Source organism: Ictalurus furcatus, chromosome 13 (genome assembly GCF_023375685.1).
Source record: "Ictalurus furcatus strain D&B chromosome 13, Billie_1.0, whole genome shotgun sequence".
NCBI lineage: Eukaryota > Metazoa > Chordata > Actinopteri > Siluriformes > Ictaluridae > Ictalurus > Ictalurus furcatus.
This window is the reverse complement of record NC_071267.1, coordinates 28698392-28718987: the sequence shown is the minus strand read 5'-3', so window position 1 is coordinate 28718987 and position 20596 is coordinate 28698392. Positions and strand designations below refer to the sequence as shown.

The window sequence follows — 20596 nt, the reverse complement described above, 5'->3', positions numbered from 1 at the left end:
TGTAACATAACAAAATGTGGGAAAAGGGAAGCGCTGTGAATACTTTCCGGATGCACTGTATATGTATATATATATATATATATATATATATATATATATATGTGTGTGTGTGTGTGTGTGTGTGTGTGTGTGTGTGTGTGTGTTATTGACTGTGTTCGTGTTGGCTTGCAGAATCGTTGATGTTTTCACTCTCGTCCTGTCGAACTCGCAAGACTTCAGCATCTCCGATCCGCTCTGTAACACACACGCACACACACACACACGCACGCACGCACACACACGCACGCACACACACGCACACACACACAATGAATAAGATTAAAGTAATAAAATGGAGCTGGGTTTCCTCACTCTCTCCTTGATTTATTATTAAACTCTACAGTGTTTATTACTCAGGACTCAGACCCCAGTACAGTTTATGAAAAGCAGGAAGTGATGAGTGAAGCTCGTTTCTGTAAAACCTCCTGAATCTCAGGACTATTTTATAAAATGCTAAACTTCAGGTGCTTTTACAGGTTCTGCACAGAGTACTGAAAGGTCAGGAACCCGTTCTGCTTCAGGAAAGAGGAGGTGTGATACACTCGCCTTTTTTGAATCAAAAAAAGATTGAATCAGAGCACAGGATTCAATCAGAATTCAATTCAACCATTACATCCATCACATTCATCGGTTTCATCCATCACATCCATTACATCCATCACATTCATCGGTTTCATCCATCACATCCATTACATCCATCACATTCATCGGTTTCATCCATCACATCCATTACATCCATCACATTCATCGGTTTCATCCATCACATCCATTACATCCATCACATTCATCGGTTTCATCCATCACATCCATTACATCCATCACATTCATTGGTTTCATCCATCACATCCATTACATCCATTACATTCATCACTTTCATCGGTTTCATCCATCACATCCATCACTTTCATCCATTACATCACTTTCATCCATTACATCCATCACTTTCTTTGCTTTCATCCATTACATCCATCACATCCATTTATTATAACACACACACACACACACACACACAGAGGAGGTGTTACCTGGTTTCTCTTTAACTGCTTTCTCTTTATCCATTTCTCCAGCTGAACACACACTACAGTAAGAGACACAGACCCGTTAGTGTGTGTGTTGACTAGTGCGCTAACAAGAAATGTCTTCATCACCCTTAAGTATCACCGGTACAGTGTGTCGGGACAATAACACACATCACACACATCACACACATCACACACAGAGGAGTCAAGCTCAGAGTCAGTGTCAGGATCATGTGCTCCTCTATTTGCTGATGAATAATGAGTGGGAATTAGACCAGTGATTAATGTGATAATTACAATTAGGACTCACGTAGCAATACAGTATATTGTCAATATTTCCATCATCATCATATTAGTCTTTTTATTTTGAATTTTTAATCATCTCTTTAATCATCCCACAACTTCAGCGTCATTGTCAAATTTGCGGACGACATGACGGTGATACGCCTGACCACAGAGGACGAGGAAACAGCCTACAGACAAGAGGTACGTTGTCTAACACACTGGTGCCAGGACAACAACCTGTCTCTAAACATCAACAAGACCAAGGAGCTTGTGGTGGACTTTAGGAGACAGGACAGAAAGCACAGCCCCATCACAATCGACAGAGCACCAGTGGAAAGGGTCAGCAGCTTCAAGTTCCTCGTGGTCCACATGTCCGATGACTTAACATGGTCCGTCCATACAGAAGCCGTAATAAAGAAAGCTCACCAGTGGCTCTTCTTCCTAAGATGTCTGAGAAAGTTTGGGATGAGTGCCAGCATCCTCAGATCATTCTACACATGCACTGTGGAGAACATCCTGTCTGGCTGCATCATCGTCTGGTATGGGAACAGTACGGATGCTGTATGAGGAACGTTCTGGGATCATTAAAGACTCCAGCCATCCAATCCATGCACTGTTCTCATTGCTACCATCTGGTAGACGATATCGCAGCATCAGAACCCACGCCAGCAGATTGAGGACCAGCTTTTCCCATCAGATCACCAGGTACCTAAACTGTTAATAACCCCATACCCGAGGAAATTAACACCCTGAACACTTATTCACTGGACTCAAATGCACATATCACACTTTCACTGATTATATATATATATATATATATATATATATGTATATTTCTATATATATATATATATATATATATATCTATCTATATATATATATATATCTATATATATATATATGTATGTATGAGTTGAGTAAGTTGAGTTCCCTTTATGTTACATAACTATTTCCTTCTTTAGTCCATATTCTCTATCCTTGATTTTTTTTTTTCAGTTTAAAGGTGAGTGTTTGTGTTTATTGGGGGGGGGGGGACAATCTTAGACACTTCTCCTCAAGAAAGGTCTAACAGCATCTGAGGTGTGAACTACACACAGGTGATTTTAATAATCTGAACATGGAGCTCAGAAAATCCACCTGCGTAACCCGACTCTGAACACCAGGAACTTTCCTCACGGAAATACTAAAATAACTTTTGGACAGCATAAAGAGACCAAAACAGTTAATGCTGTTTGTTAAGTGTGTACATGTTCCAGTCTGAATACAGAACTATGATGGGATGTGTATAAAGGCTATATTTAAAATACTGGAATAAACCCAGTCCCTTTTTTGGAACAGATTTTTTTTTGTATTTGGGACACGTCACCTCCTCATCCGGCGTTTTCGGCGTGTCTGAAGCGGAGGCTCGGTTTGAGCTGTAATGGGAAACTGTGGTGGTTGAAGGAGAGCTGGAGAATCACACATGGCCTGCTGGAGCATCCTGAGAACCAGCTCCTTCTCTGAAACACACACACACAAACACACACACACACACACACACACACACACACAGGTCAAAAACATGAACAATCAGCATAGGCTATTAATATAGTGTCTTTTCAGGCTGGCAAATAACTTCAGTAACTGCATTTGAATTTCAGTTCATTTAAATATATAAATGCTTTCAAATATTAATTATGTTTAAAATTAGCATGAATTTTATGCTAGCATCAAATGAGAAAACGTTTACATTTGTATTACATAAAACATGGAGCTGATAATTGGCCGTTTATATGATGAAATCTACACTTTTAGATATTCTGGTGTTTGGGAATTAACATATCATCACATTTATTATTTCAATTACTAGTTGAACTGTTAGAGCTTTTTTTTTGGTGACTGAGCTGTGGACATGCTAGCAAGCGGGTAAAATGGAGGTTCTACTGTGCCCTAGTAACAGGACACATTTGACATGAGGGATTCTGTCTAAAATCCCAGAGATACTTGGGTAATAATTACATTACACACCTATACATATAAACTAATCCTGTCTGAATAAGGCTTTAATCTCATTCACTATCAATAAGGCTGATCTACAGCATGTCAGGTGTGTTTCATCTAGTCTTAGTGTGTGGTCATGAATGTGGATGACCCCTAATATACACGCTCACATTGATGCTGGATATCAGTATCAAGGTAATATTATTATATATAACATATATAACACACTCATCTCTCTCTCTTTATCCTGCCACACCACAGCAGTTCATTCGAATCTAATTAAGTGCATTATTGGAGATACTGTACATGAGATGATTCCTTTTCTCTCGTTTCCAGTTACTAAGTTCATGCACAAATAGTTTTTTAAAAATGTCTAAATGTTTTTTTTTTAATTGAATTCTCACCTGGATCTCCAGCCAGAAGAAGCCACTGCTGTACCAGAGACAGCGAATCCGTCTGCAGGATCTGACACAACAGCTCCAACACCTCGGAAATTAAAAACAATTAGCAGTTATTATTATTATTATTTATTTTTATTAAGAAAATTGCTGTTTACTTTTCAGGAAGAAGTTGATGATTCTGACAGCCATTTTTCCAGCACGTGAAGGATAACATGGCTGTGGCTAAAAATGTCAGCTGTAACATTTTAATATTGTGTAGCGTTTCTTTTCTTTTCTTTCTTTTTTTTAGGCGAGCCTGTTTGAATTCTGATTAGATGTGAAATGGGAAGAAAAGCTCGGTGACACACGAGTGCTGCTAGAGTGATCTAAAGAACAAGAGCAGATAAAATGTGTAATTATCAGTAACTATGACCACTCACTGTGTCAAACAGCAGTAGTATATCCCTGAATGTTCTTTCTTTCAGCTTTTTGCTAATCATGTACTCTGAAGACCTTCTAGCATTGTACGTGTGGGAGGATTACATTTTCTTCTGTTTTTGGGTGTGAAAAACTCTCTTTTCATTTATTTTGTTTAGAATGTTGTCATGTTTTGGCATTATTTCCCTCTAAACTATTTTCCAGATTTAATTATATTAATCTAAAAGGCATCAAATCAGAACGAAATTCATTCTTTTGGTTAATTTTCTGTTCGATTTGGTTTCACAGCACATGATTGAACAAACTAAAAACCCCATCCCTGCCTGAGGTGTGTGTAGTGATGGAAACGTCCTCATTAAACTCATTTGATGGGCAAAAACACAGTGATGGAAAAAAGGTGAACAAATGTTTAGCAAGTGTGTGTAAATAATAAAAATAATCCGAGCATGGAGCCAGTACTAAATACATGGTGTGTGTTGAGGTGTGTTTGGGTTTATTGAGGTGTATTAAGGTGTGTATTGAGATGTGTTTTTTGTGTATTGAGTTGTGTTTGAGTGTATTGAGGTGTATTTGAGTGTATTGAGGTGTATTGAGGTTTGTTTGAGTGTATTGAGGTGTTTTTGTGTGTATTGAGGTGTATTGAGGTGTGTTTGAGTGTATTGAGGTGTGTTTGAGTGTATTGAGGTGTGTTGAGGTTTGTTTGGGTGTGTTGAGATGTGTTTAGATGTATTGAGGTGTGCTGAGGTGTGTTTGGGTGTACTGAGGTGTATTGAGGTGTGCTGAGGTGTGATTGGGTGTGCTGAGGTGTGTTTGGGTGTACTGAGGTGTATTGAGGTGTGTTGAGGTGTGTTTGGGTGTGCTGAGGTGTGTTTGGGTCTATTGAGGTGTGTTGAGGTGTGTTTGGGTATATTGAGGTGTGTTGAGGTGTGTTTGGGTGTATTGAGGTGTGTTGAGGTGTGTTTGGGTATATTGAGGTGTGTTGAGGTGTGTTTAGATGTATTGAGGTGTGCTGAGGTGTGATTGGGTGTGCTGAGGTGTGTTTTGGTGTATTGAGGTGTGTTTGGGTATATTGAGGTGTATTGAGGTGTGTTTGGGTATATTGAGGTGTATTGAGGTGTATTGAGGTGTGTTTGGGTATATTGAGGTGTATTGAGGTGTGTTGAGGTGTGTTTGAGTGTGCTGAGGTGTGTTTGGGTCTATTAAGGTGTATTGAGGTGTGTTTGGGTATATTGAGGTGTGTTGAGGTGTGTTGAGATGTGTTTAGATGTATTGAGGTGTTCTGAGGTGTGATTGGGTCTATTGAGGTGTATTGAGGTGTGTTTGGGTATATTGAGGTGTGTTGAGGTGTGTTGAGGTGTGTTTAGATGTATTGAGGTGTTCTGAGGTGTGTTTAGATGTATTGAGGTGTGCTGAGGTGTGATTGGGTGTGTTGAGGTGTGTTTGGGTATATTGAGGTGTGTTGAGGTGTGTTGAGGTGTGATTGGGCGTGTTTGGGTATATTGAGGTGTGTTGAGGTGTGTTTAGATGTATTGAGGTGTGCTGAGGTGTATTGAGGTGTGTTTGGGTATATTGAGGTGTGTTGAGGTGTATTGAGGTGTGTTTGGGTATATTGAGGTGTGTTGAGGTGTGTTTAGATGTATTGAGGTGTGCTGAGGTGTGATTGGGTGTGTTGAGGTGTGTTTGGGTATATTGAGGTGTGTTGAGGTGTGTTGAGGTGTGATTGGGTGTGTTTGGGTATATTGAGGTGTGTTGAGGTGTGTTTAGATGTATTGAGGTGTGCTGAGGTGTGATTGGGTATATTGAGGTGTGTTGAGGTGTGATTGGGTGTGTTTGGGTATATTGAGGTGTGTTGAGGTGTGTTTAGATGTATTGAGGTGTGCTGAGGTGTGATTGGGTCTATTGAGGTGTACTGAGGTGTGTTTGGGTGTATTGAGGTGTGTTGAGGTGTGTTTAGATGTATTGAGGTGTGCTGAGGTGTGATTGGGTATATTGAGGTGTGTTTGGGTGTATTGAGGTGTGTTGAGGTGTGTTTAGATGTATTGAGGTGTGCTGAGGTGTGATTGGGTATATTGAGGTGTGTTGAGGTGTGTTGAGGTGTGTTGAATGGTAAATGGTCTGCACTTGTATAGCACTTTTTAACCTTAGTGGTTCTACAAAGTACTTTACACTGTTTCTCGTTTCACATTCACACACACATCTAGCCTGCCATCAGTAGCAACTTGGGGTTCAGTGTCTTGGACACTTTGGCATGTGGAGACACGTGGGCCGGGGATTGAACTCAGCTGACAAACCACCTGAGCCCGATTTTAAGGTGTGTTTGGGTGTGTTGAGATGTGTTTGGTTGTGTTGAAGTGTGTTTGGTGTGTTCAGGTGTGTTACCCTGAGTTCTTGCCCCTCTAGGCTGATGGTTCCTGGTTGTATCTGTGAAGCCTGAGGTGTACGAGTTCCTGGATGTGTGTTTGGAGTGTGGAAGTCACGCCGTTTGGTTCTCCAGGATGTTGGAGGAATTATGCGACCCGTTTCAGATGAGTACTGGGTCTTCCTACGCATCGGCTCCTCCTCTCTGATAATCTACACAAATGCAAATTTATCTGAATCTGAGGAATCATGGGGAAAAAATCACCCAGTAGTCAAAGCATTCAGTTGTGTGATACTGTAATGTTCCTGTACTGATGTGATTCTGGCCGGTCTGGGGAGGGGCCAGGGTGGGCCAGTGCCCTTGTTACAACATGCTTGGCCCCCTGCAGAAGAAGTTGAATCTGAGATAATTATTACATACACTATGTCACCTGATCTGGATCAGAAGGAGATTTTTCACACTAAGCTAAGCTGGAAGTGTACCAAAGTATCAAAACTGATCTGGCAGTTTTGGGAGCCCGTCTGCTGAAGGTGACTCAGTTTCACACTAACTACAGACGTGTACCGATGCTTCCCGAGGTTCCGACAGGCCATACACATGGTTACCACACGCCATTAATGGGAATATGGCTGAGCATCTTGTCTGAATTCTTTATCTCCAACTGGAGGCAGTGGGAGTCTGCATAAAAAAACATGTTATTACCAGAAGAGAAGTTGAAGTGTCCTCAGGCAGGATGAGCTCCAGCAGACCAGAAGGTACCACCATCACGTGATTCCATTTCAGAAAATATTCTATGTGCTAGACAAGACATTGTATATCCAAGTCTAAAACCATGCCTGCCATCCCTGTACCTTTATACTCTAGAGCAGTGGTCACCAACCCTGTTCCTAGAGATCTACCTTCCTGAAGACTTTAGCTCCAACCATAATGGTGCCCACCTGATCATCTAATCATTTCTTTAAGAAGTTCTTGGTCCACTAAAACAGGTGTGTTAGATTTTGGTTGGAGATGAAACCTGCAGGAAGGAAGATCTCAAGGAAGAGGGTTGGTGACCACTGGTCTAGATGGTAAAATTAGAGCAGCTTGGGGAAGGTCTAGCCCCTACACCAGTGAGCTTCACCATTCAGTTATTCCAGCATAATGGTGGCTTCTTCAGTACAAATGACATATAATTTCAATCACAAATTGTCACTGCAAGTCTGGATAGTTTTATAATGGACCAGATAGAGGGATAACCAAGTGCTTCATTTAATATCATTTAAGCTCCTGTCGAGACCACTGAGTACTGTACTGTACTGTACGCTCAAAACTCCCCCATACACCCCATCACCAGTCCTGTTTCTGAGGAAGCCATGCAGAGGAGAGATTGATGTTTGAGAGGTGCAGGGTTTTGACTCTATGGGCCAGTCATCCAGAATACAAAACAGCACAAGGTGTTTTAGGAATATCAATCTTGACACTGATTACAGCAGTGGAGACAAAATATTGCCCTTCATTTACCATCAGTTTTTTTCAGAGCATTCATTATCCTGACGTTCTACTGCATGGTAATGTACCTTCTTCAGATTCTTTCCATCTCTCTCCATGTACCTGGCTGTATAAATATTAATGAGGCGTATGCAGGAATATTTTTTAATCCCACTCCCACCTGCTGTGGAAGGAATTCTGACTAAACCCAACCATTCGGGCAGTTATTATTTTCCTTTGTACCTTCTCACAAAATGAGAGAAAATATATGAATTGAGTTATTATTTTCTTGTTTTGTTTTGCATTACTTCATTTATTTTTCAGTCTCTAGTGCACCCATTTACTGTATATGTATGCTATCATCCATACTATTTTTATATATATTTATAATATATATATTTTTTTCACCTATTATAGTTTTGAAACGTGCCTAATTTTGTTTAAAAGGTCTCATACAATAGATGTACATGTATTACGCAGTACGCGTTGTTCGCCAGCAGCCAATGAAGACCAGAGGTGGATCTTTTGTTACCAAATTACGTAGGTTATTACAGGAAGTAAGTCTGGAATTACTGACGACTCGTTTCAGCTGGTCAGAATCAGTTCCCTCTTTTGCGAGTCAATAACTCCGTTTGTTGTGCACTTTGATTTTTGAAACTTTGCAGACTTTTTACATTCACAAACCGCTCTATAACACACTACATGAAAGGTAATACAGGAAAATGTATAAAATTAAATGCATTAAACTAATGAAGGTCTGTATGTTCCTCTACCTCGTGTTCAGATCTTTTACTGGCAGCTGCAGCTGAGAGACTGACTTTAGTTGCCAGGTCCTTCAGTTCCTCTCTCCACGCTTCAGAAATCATAGCTGTGGAAGAGAAGAAGATAAACAATCAGTGATTTAGAGGAAATTATTTTAACCACACCTTCTATCATGACATCATAAATCATTTAATGTTTAAATGTTTTATTATTACACTGTTGTGATGTCGGAGGTATTGATGGAGTGTTTGTTATGATGATGGAGGTATTGATGGAGTGTTTGTTATGATGTCAGAGGTATTGATGGAGTGTTTGTTATGATGATGGAGGTATTGATGGAGTGTTTGTTATGATGTCGGAGTGTTTGTTATGATGATGGAGGTATTGATGGAGTGTTTGTTATGATGATGGAGGTATTGATGGAGTGTTTGTTATGATGATGAGGTATTGATGGAGTGTTTGTTATGATGATGGAGGTATTGATGGAGTGTTTGTTATGATGATGGAGGTATTGATGGAGTGTTTGTTATGATGTCGGAGGTATTGATGGAGTGTTTGTTATGATGATGGAGGTATTGATGGAGTGTTTGTTATGATGTCGGAGGTATTGATGGAGTGTTTGTTATGATGATGGAGGTATTGATGGAGTGTTTGTTATGATGATGGAGGTATTGATGGAGTGTTTGTTATGATGTCGGAGGTATTGATGGAGTGTTTGTTATGATGATGGAGGTATTGATGGAGTGTTTGTTATGATGTCGGAGTGTTTGTTATGATGATGGAGGTATTGATGGAGTGTTTGTTATGATGTCAGAGGTATTGATGGAGTGTTTGTTATGATGATGGAGGTATTGATGGAGTGTTTGTTATGATGTCGGAGTGTTTGTTATGATGATGGAGGTATTGATGGAGTGTTTCTTATGATGTCGGAGGTACTGATGGAGTGTTTGTTATGATGATGGAGGTATTGATGGAGTGTTTGTTATGATGTCGGAGTGTTTGTTATGATGATGGAGGTATTGATGGAGTGTTTGTTATGATGATGGAGGTATTGATGGAGTGTTTGTTATGATGTCAGAGGTATTGATGGAGTGTTTGTTATGATGATGGAGGTATTGATGGAGTGTTTGTTATGATGTCGGAGTGTTTGTTATGATGATGGAGGTATTGATGGAGTGTTTGTTATGATGATGGAGGTATTGATGGAGTGTTTGTTATGATGATGAGGTATTGATGGAGTGTTTGTTATGATGATGGAGGTATTGATGGAGTGTTTGTTATGATGATGGAGGTATTGATGGAGTGTTTGTTATGATGTCGGAGGTATTGATGGAGTGTTTGTTATGATGATGGAGGTATTGATGGAGTGTTTGTTATGATGTCGGAGGTATTGATGGAGTGTTTGTTATGATGATGGAGGTATTGATGGAGTGTTTGTTATGATGATGGAGGTATTGATGGAGTGTTTGTTATGATGTCGGAGTGTTTGTTATGATGATGGAGGTATTGATGGAGTGTTTGTTATGATGTCAGAGGTATTGATGGAGTGTTTGTTATGATGATGGAGGTATTGATGGAGTGTTTGTTATGATGTCGGAGTGTTTGTTATGATGATGGAGGTATTGATGGAGTGTTTCTTATGATGTCGGAGGTACTGATGGAGTGTTTGTTATGATGATGGAGGTATTGATGGAGTGTTTGTTATGATGTCGGAGTGTTTGTTATGATGATGGAGGTATTGATGGAGTGTTTGTTATGATGATGAGGTATTGATGGAGTGTTTGTTATGATGATGGAGGTATTGATGGAGTGTTTGTTATGATGTCGGAGTGTTTGTTATGATGATGGAGGTATTGATGGAGTGTTTGTTATGATGATGGAGGTATTGATGGAGTGTTTGTTATGATGTCGGAGTGTTTGTTATGATGATGGAGGTATTGATGGAGTGTTTCTTATGATGTCGGAGGTACTGATGGAGTGTTTGTTATGATGATGGAGGTATTGATGGAGTGTTTGTTATGATGTCGGAGTGTTTGTTATGATGATGGAGGTATTGATGGAGTGTTTGTTATGATGATGGAGGTATTGATGGAGTGTTTGTTATGATGTCAGAGGTATTGATGGAGTGTTTGTTATGATGATGGAGGTATTGATGGAGTGTTTGTTATGATGTCGGAGTGTTTGTTATGATGATGGAGGTATTGATGGAGTGTTTCTTATGATGTCGGAGGTACTGATGGAGTGTTTGTTATGATGATGGAGGTATTGATGGAGTGTTTGTTATGATGTCGGAGTGTTTGTTATGATGATGGAGGTATTGATGGAGTGTTTGTTATGATGATGAGGTATTGATGGAGTGTTTGTTATGATGATGGAGGTATTGATGGAGTGTTTGTTATGATGTCGGAGTGTTTGTTATGATGATGGAGGTATTGATGGAGTGTTTGTTATGATGATGGAGGTATTGATGGAGTGTTTGTTATGATGTCGGAGGTATTGATGGAGTGTTTGTTATGATGTCGGAGTGTTTGTTATGATGATGGAGGTATTGATGGAGTGTTTGTTATGATGTCAGAGGTATTGATGGAGTGTTTGTTATGATGATGGAGGTATTGATGGAGTGTTTGTTATGATGTCGGAGGTATTGATGGAGTGTTTGTTATGATGATGGAGGTATTGATGGAGTGTTTGTTATGATGTCGGAGTGTTTGTTATGATGATGGAGGTATTGATGGAGTGTTTGTTATGATGATGGTGGTATTGATGGAGTGTTGTTATGATGTCGGAGTGTTTGTTATGATGATGGAGGTATTGATGGAGTGTTTGTTATGATGTCAGAGGTATTGATGGAGTGTTTGTTATGATGATGGAGGTATTGATGGAGTGTTTGTTATGATGTCGGAGGTATTGATGGAGTGTTTGTTATGATGATGGAGGTATTGATGGAGTGTTTGTTATGATGTCGGAGTGTTTGTTATGATGATGGAGGTATTGATGGAGTGTTTGTTATGATGTCAGAGGTATTGATGGAGTGTTTGTTATGATGTCGGAGTGTTTGTTATGATGATGGAGGTATTGATGGAGTGTTTCTTATGATGTCGGAGGTACTGATGGAGTGTTTGTTATGATGATGGAGGTATTGATGGAGTGTTTGTTATGATGTCGGAGTGTTTGTTATGATGATGGAGGTATTGATGGAGTGTTTGTTATGATGATGGAGGTATTGATGGAGTGTTTGTTATGATGTCAGAGGTATTGATGGAGTGTTTGTTATGATGATGGAGGTATTGATGGAGTGTTTGTTATGATGTCGGAGTGTTTGTTATGATGATGGAGGTATTGATGGAGTGTTTCTTATGATGTCGGAGGTACTGATGGAGTGTTTGTTATGATGATGGAGGTATTGATGGAGTGTTTGTTATGATGTCGGAGTGTTTGTTATGATGATGGAGGTATTGATGGAGTGTTTGTTATGATGATGAGGTATTGATGGAGTGTTTGTTATGATGATGGAGGTATTGATGGAGTGTTTGTTATGATGTCGGAGTGTTTGTTATGATGATGGAGGTATTGATGGAGTGTTTGTTATGATGATGGAGGTATTGATGGAGTGTTTGTTATGATGTCGGAGGTATTGATGGAGTGTTTGTTATGATGTCGGAGTGTTTGTTATGATGATGGAGGTATTGATGGAGTGTTTGTTATGATGTCAGAGGTATTGATGGAGTGTTTGTTATGATGATGGAGGTATTGATGGAGTGTTTGTTATGATGTCGGAGGTATTGATGGAGTGTTTGTTATGATGATGGAGGTATTGATGGAGTGTTTGTTATGATGTCGGAGTGTTTGTTATGATGATGGAGGTATTGATGGAGTGTTTGTTATGATGATGGTGGTATTGATGGAGTGTTTGTTATGATGTCGGAGTGTTTGTTATGATGATGGAGGTATTGATGGAGTGTTTGTTATGATGTCAGAGGTATTGATGGAGTGTTTGTTATGATGATGGAGGTATTGATGGAGTGTTTGTTATGATGATGGAGGTATTGATGGAGTGTTTGTTATGATGTCGGAGTGTTTGTTATGATGATGGAGGTATTGATGGAGTGTTTGTTATGATGATGGTGGTATTGATGGAGTGTTTGTTATGATGTCGGAGTGTTTGTTATGATGATGGAGGTATTGATGGAGTGTTTGTTATGATGATGGAGGTATTGATGGAGTGCTTGTTATGATGTCGGAGGTATTGATGGAGTGTTTGTTATGATGATGGAGGTATTGATGGAGTGTTTGTTATGATGTCGGAGGTATTGATGGAGTGTTTGTTATGATGTCGGAGTGTTTGTTATGATGATGGAGGTATTGATGGAGTGTTTGTTATGATGTCAGAGGTATTGATGGAGTGTTTGTTATGATGATGGAGGTATTGATGGAGTGTTTGTTATGATGTCGGAGGTATTGATGGAGTGTTTGTTATGATGATGGAGGTATTGATGGAGTGTTTGTTATGATGTCGGAGTGTTTGTTATGATGATGGAGGTATTGATGGAGTGTTTGTTATGATGTCAGAGGTATTGATGGAGTGTTTGTTATGATGTCGGAGGTATTGATGGAGTGTTTGTTATGATGATGGAGGTATTGATGGAGTGTTTGTTATGATGTCGGAGTGTTTGTTATGATGATGGAGGTATTGATGGAGTGTTTGTTATGATGATGGTGGTATTGATGGAGTGTTTGTTATGATGTCGGAGTGTTTGTTATGATGATGGAGGTATTGATGGAGTGTTTGTTATGATGATGGAGGTATTGATGGAGTGTTTGTTATGATGATGGAGGTATTGATGGAGTGTTTGTTATGATGTTGGAGTGTTTGTTATGATGATGGAGGTATTGATGGAGTGTTTGTTATGATGATGGAGGTATTGATGGAGTGTTTGTTATGATGTCGGAGTGTTTGTTATGATGTCGGAGGTATTGATGGAGTGTTTGTTATGATGATGGAGGTATTGATGGAGTGTTTGTTATGATGTCGGAGTGTTTGTTATGATGATGGAGGTATTGATGGAGTGTTTGTTATGATGATGGAGGTATTGATGGGTGTTTGTTATGATGTCGGAGTGTTTGTTATGATGATGGAGGTATTGATGGAGTGTTTGTTATGATGTCGGAGGTATTGATGGAGTGTTTGTTATGATGATGGAGGTATTGATGGAGTGTTTGTTATGATGTCGGAGTGTTTGTTATGATGATGGAGGTATTGATGGAGTGTTTGTTATGATGATGGAGGTATTGATGGAGTGTTTGTTATGATGTCGGAGGTATTGATGGAGTGTTTGTTATGATGTCGGAGTGTTTGTTATGATGATGGAGGTATTGATGGAGTGTTTGTTATGATGATGGAGGTATTGATGGAGTGTTTGTTATGATGTCGGAGGTATTGATGGAGTGTTTGTTATTGATGTTGGAGGTATTGATGGAGTGTTTGTTATGATGTCGGAGGTATTGATGGAGTGTTTGTTATGATGATGGAGGTATTGATGGAGTGTTTGTTATGATGTCGGAGTGTTTGTTATGATGTCGGAGGTATTGATGGAGTGTTTGTTATGATGTCGGAGTGTTTGTTATGATGATGGAGGTATTGATGGAGTGTTTGTTATGATGATGGAGGTATTGATGGAGTGTTTGTTATGATGTCGGAGTGTTTGTTATGATGATGGAGGTATTGATGGAGTGTTTGTTATGATGTCGGAGGTATTGGAGTGTTTGTTATGATGATGGAGGTATTGATGGAGTGTTTGTTATGATGTCGGAGTGTTTGTTATGATGATGGAGGTATTGATGGAGTGTTTGTTATGATGATGGAGGTATTGATGGAGTGTTTGTTATGATGTCGGAGTGTTTGTTATGATGATGGAGGTATTGATGGAGTGTTTGTTATGATGATGGAGGTATTGATGGAGTGTTTGTTATGATGTCGGAGGTATTGATGGAGTGTTTGTTATGATGTCGGAGTGTTTGTTATGATGATGGAGGTATTGATGGAGTGTTTGTTATGATGTCGGAGGTATTGATGGAGTGTTTGTTATGATGATGGAGGTATTGATGGAGTGTTTGTTATGATGATGGAGGTATTGATGGAGTGTTTGTTATGATGATGGAGGTATTGATGGAGTGTTTGTTATGATGATGGAGGTATTGATGGAGTGTTTGTTATGATGTCGGAGTGTTTGTTATGATGATGGAGGTATTGATGGAGTGTTTGTTATGATGATGGAGGTATTGATGGAGTGTTTGTTATGATGTCGGAGTGTTTGTTATGATGATGGAGGTATTGATGGAGTGTTTGTTATGATGATGGAGGTATTGATGGAGTGTTTGTTATGATGTTGGAGTTATTGATGGAGTGTTAAACTGCAGAAGTGCAGTATCTCCTGATTGCTGTGTAAATGTCAGTGTAAATGTTACAAGCTGCTCTGTTTGACTGATTTTGGAAAGATTTGGTGCGGCAGGATTTAGAGAAGGTGAATAAATTAGATGATAGTGAAGTCTGGAAGAATCACTGCAGAGAAGTGTTTTTTTTAATATCTTTATGTAAAAATGAATAGAATGCAGTATGCAAGTAATAAATATTATGTGGGGTGATGCTGTGGTGTTACTGTGACTGAACTGATTACTATTACAGTAAATAAACGTGCTTTAATGATGGTGTTTATCTCTCACCTGCAGCCTGCTTGGCTCCGTCAGCTCGGGTGAAAGTGGTGTGATACGGTAGAGAGATGGGCGTGTGATTAGAGCCGGAGGAAACTTGACTCCTGATCAGTGGATGTGGGAAGAGTGGAGTGTTGCTGTACCAATCATCATTCACAATACACACCAGACTTCCATTCAAACCTGCAGCCATTATAAACACATCAGCTCACACTAGCACTGAGCTCTCACTACATATACTGTCATCTAGTTCAGCTCACACACACACACACACACACACACACACACACACACATACACACATATATATATATACACATAGATACACAGAGCATACACTGTGTGTGTTTATGGAAGTACAAATCCATTGTGTTTGAGAGCCCTGTTAAATCAAAACAGACCGGTTTCTACAACAGTGTGTGTGTGTGTGTGTGCATGTGTGTGTGTGCGTGTGTGTGTGTGTATGTGTGTGTGTGTGACATTTAACACAAAATAACACAGACTGACCCACACTAATGCACACTAACACACACTTATATGCTCTTACACACACTGACCCACACTAACACACTAACACACACTGACACACACTGACTCACACAAACACTAACACACACTGACCCACACTCACCCACACTAACACACACTAACACACACTTATATGCTCTTACACACACTGACCCACACTAACACACTAACACACACTGACACATACTAACGCACACTGACACACACTGACTCACACAAACACTAACACACATTGACCCACACTGACCCACACTAACACACACTGACACACACTGACTCACACAAACACTAACACCCTAACACACACTAACACACATTAACACACACTGACACACTAACACACACTAACACCCTAACACATACTAACACACACTAACAAACACTGACACACTAACAGACTAACACATACTAACAGACTAACACCATACTAACACACACTAACACACAGTGACTCACACTAACACACACTGACACACTAACAGACTAACACATACTAACACACTAACACACACTAACACACACTAACACACAGTGACTCACACTAACACACACTGACACACTAACACACAATGGCTCACACTAACACACTAATACACACTAACACACACTAACACACAGTGACTCACACTAACACACTAACCCACACTGACCCACACTAACACATACTAACACACACTAACACACACTGACCCACACTAATACACACTAACACACACTGACCCACACTAACACATACTAACACACACTAACACACACTAACACATACTAACACACACTAACACACACTGACCCACACTAACACACACTAACACATACTAACACATACTAACACACACTAACACACACTGACCCACACTAACACATATTAACACACACTAACACACACTGACCCACACTAACACACACTAACACATACTAACACACACTAACACACACTGACCCACACTAACACATATTAACACACACTAACACACACTGACCCACACTAACACACACTGACCCACACTGACACACACTAACACACACTGACCCACACTAACACACACTAACACACACTAACACATACTAACACACACTAACACACACTAACACATACTAACACACTAACACACACTAACACACACTAACACACACTGACCCACACTAACACACACTAACACATACTAACACACACTAACACACACTGACCCACACTAACACATACTAACACACACTAACACACACTGACCCACACTAACACACACTAACACATACTAACACACACTAACACACACTGACCCACACTAACACACACTAACACATACTAACACACACTAACACACACTAACACATACTAACACACTAACACACACTAACACACACTGACCCACACTAACACACACTGACCCACACTAACACACACTAACACACAGTTTGAGTCCACGCTGAACTTCACACCAAGCAGCACATCCTCAACACTTCATCTCCACAACATCATTGGAACACAACTCCCACTTTCGGTAATGTACTAACAGGAAGTATATGCTGTTTCCCGGTCAAGGGCAAATTACGTCAAACGCACATAATGCGATGGCGCTAGCATTAGCGAAATAGCCAAACAGATATCAAAAAAGAATCGGTCCATTTTACGGTTTATGTTAATGTTTCCTTTTATTATCAACAAGACCACAATCACTGTCAGACTCAGGCGTAATCGTCTCCGCAGGCGAATTTTGTAAGTTGTTGTTATGGCTACTGGCAATGTAAACATTTTTTTCTCTGTTCAGCAGCTGAGCCTGATATAGGCCCGCCCCATCCGCTACGTACGGAAAGCTGAAACCGTTGAGCACACCAAGTGTCCATCGTTCCTCGCTTGTTTTTTGCCGGGTGAATGAGTGCATCATCCGGGAACTTAAAGTGCATTTTGATTTTTGGGGTTGTTCAGTCTGAACACACTAATCACACTATTTATACTACAAATGGCGTAGAATAGTGCACAAGTGTGCGAATTGGGACGCACCACTGGACAGCTGCTCTTTAACATCGACCCTTTCACAGCTGCCCTGTAACAGTTGCCCTTAGACTTCCATTGTAAGTGCGTTTGGAGTAAACAGATTTAAGGGGACTTTAAGGGGAAGTAGAGAGTATACTGAAGCTTACCAGATATGTGTTTGACTCTGTTAGGGTGAGGGTTGTGTCTGGAGAAAAACGAGTGATGGCTGAGCGCGCCGAAGCGAGCACTGCTGCTAGTGCTCACTCTTGGGCTTACTTTCTTAAGATCAGACATTAAGGGTGCAGGAGTTTTACTCTTCAAGGCTTCCTGGTCATCTCTCTCTTGCTTCTCACTCGACTCCATGACCTGAGGAGGAAAAACACAACGACAACCAATCATTAATGTAACGCTCAGAGACGTGCTGCTCAGATTGTGGATTTTTCTGTTTGGTTCTGTTGGATTCGAGCACAGATTTTAATTCTATACACCATGAAATTTTAATGTACAAACCTGAAGAAATGTCCACTGCAGAAAAATAAGTTCTTGACATATGAGCCAACAAAAGTACCATATGGTGTTCCCCAGGGTTCTGTTCTAATATAATTCACATTCATGATGCTGAATTATTTCTGTTTTGACGACACACAACTACGATTATAATTTCAGCACCACGTTTATGGAAAATGGAGACTGATATGGAGATAAAAGCTTTGATGAATTCAAAATACTGGCACATAGAAGTACTGATGTTAGGCAGCAAATCCAGATGTGTTAACCCGAGTTCATCATGAGTGGGAGAGAAATGGCATGTAGAAGATTACACTCTGCTAAAAAAGTGTCAATTTCGACCTATTTATGGAGACTTTTGGGACACCGTGTATATAATTAGTATACTGCTTTGTCTCCCATGCGTCTCTCATAACTGAGAACTGCTCTGACATACACATTATAATTCATATAAAATAGTTTTAACAGAGATCTCACCTCGTGTCTCTCTCTCTCTCTGCTGTGGGTTTGTTGTTCCTCGAGATCTGCGCTAATCCTCTCACTGCTGTGTGTGTGTGTGTGTGTGTTTACTGTTACTAGGTAACACACAATTAACATGAGCACTCTGTGTTCAAAGACTCTCTCTCTCACACACACACACACACACACACGCACACACACACACACCTGTCTTGTGTTTACTGCAACTCTTTTGCAGTAATAATTCCTGCAACTGAATTGAAATAAAGGTTCTTTATCTAAGACTGTGTGACCATGACCCCTCATGTTCGTTAGCACTGTGCTCGTTAGGATTTTTCTCAATCATTAATTATAAAAGAACATGAAGTGTGATGTGGAGCACACAGATGCTGCACTACCTCAAGAAGCTCGCTAATAGGCTAATTAGCATATGAGAGCATTATTCATAAAGTTCCTCAGTCAGAGACACAGACACTAAACTCATCTGACCTCCAGCTCTACGTTCCGAATAACAATCAAATCCCCAGGCTTTAAAAGTCTATAAGTTTAAACACTATTTCACTGCACACTCATCTGACATACTGTACACACACCACAGGGCATTCATTACGTAATACAAGAAGAACACAATCAGGGTTTCGGATTCCTGGTTTATTCTACACTCCCTTCCTCACACGCTCGCTTAAAAATACACAACAATATTGTTAACGTGGTACTGAAACACGGCTATTCTCAAAATCACAGACTCTTTAGGTTCTTTAGGTTATAGAGACTAAAGGGACGTTCCATGTTTTGAAAAGGCCCACAGTACTGTTACCATGTCACCAGATACAGTCAAGTCCATGTGTTCGCAGAAAACAAGAGGCGTTACAGTATTTCATGACCTTGGTACTTCTAATAATTCAGTTCAGTTCAGTGTTATGTGTACAGCGTGTTTAACAGTGGACATTGTCCCAGAGCAGCGTTACAGAAATATATAAATTCAGGATATAGATGTTAAGTGTATGAATTTATCTCTAATGAGCAGCCAGAGGTGATGGTGGTGAGGAAAAACTCCCTGAGACGATATGAGGAAGAAACCTTGAGAGGAATCAGACTCAAAAGGAACCCGTCCTCATCTGGGTGACAACGGATAGTGCGATTATAAATAAATACACCCCTTCTATAAATGTGCTAATACTACATGCTCAAATAGTGCAGTTGTGTAAGCAGGAAATTCATTACAGTTTCTACAGGAAGTCTGTTGTGCTCTACTTCTGGTTGGAGTTCTCATCAGTTGGAGGTCACATGCTGCTGCTGAGGATGTCCCACACGGTGCAGACTACAGATCACTGAGATTACTGAGGATGGTTCCACTTAAACACCATAAAGATGCTTTGGACCTCAGTTCATATGAACAGTTATGCTATGATAGCTTTAGCACTACAATCACCACAAACAATTCTGCACTCGAGTCTCCATCAGTGAACAGTGGAGAAGTTCAACACAACAGACTTCCTTAACAACATCTACATTTCCCACTGATAAAACAAAGCCAAAGCAATAATCAAAGTCCTGAACCACCCGAGCACAAACGGTTCTATCTGCTAGAGTGCTAAAGGCATGCATGAGCAGACTGAAGGGCTGAAGGGCAGAAGGGCAGTTGTACACACCATAACATTCAAACAATTACACAGACCAGCGTCTGTGTGTT

At 40.1% G+C, this 20596-nt stretch overlaps 1 protein-coding gene across 1 annotated transcript; it reads right to left on the bottom strand.

Moving 5' to 3' along the window:
- Positions 1-142: 142 nt before the first annotated feature.
- Positions 143-18967, bottom strand: tbata (thymus, brain and testes associated). The gene is made up of 9 exons (XM_053639704.1): positions 18922-18967; positions 18105-18303; positions 15450-15620; positions 8741-8835; positions 6521-6712; positions 3728-3809; positions 2710-2842; positions 1065-1117; positions 143-234 (listed from the first exon to the last, which is right to left on the bottom strand). The coding sequence occupies exons 2-9, from the start codon at positions 18298-18300 to the stop codon at positions 143-145; spliced, it is 1014 nt and encodes a 337-aa protein (XP_053495679.1). The 5' UTR covers positions 18301-18303; positions 18922-18967.
- Between the last annotated feature and the right edge of the window lie 1629 nt (positions 18968-20596).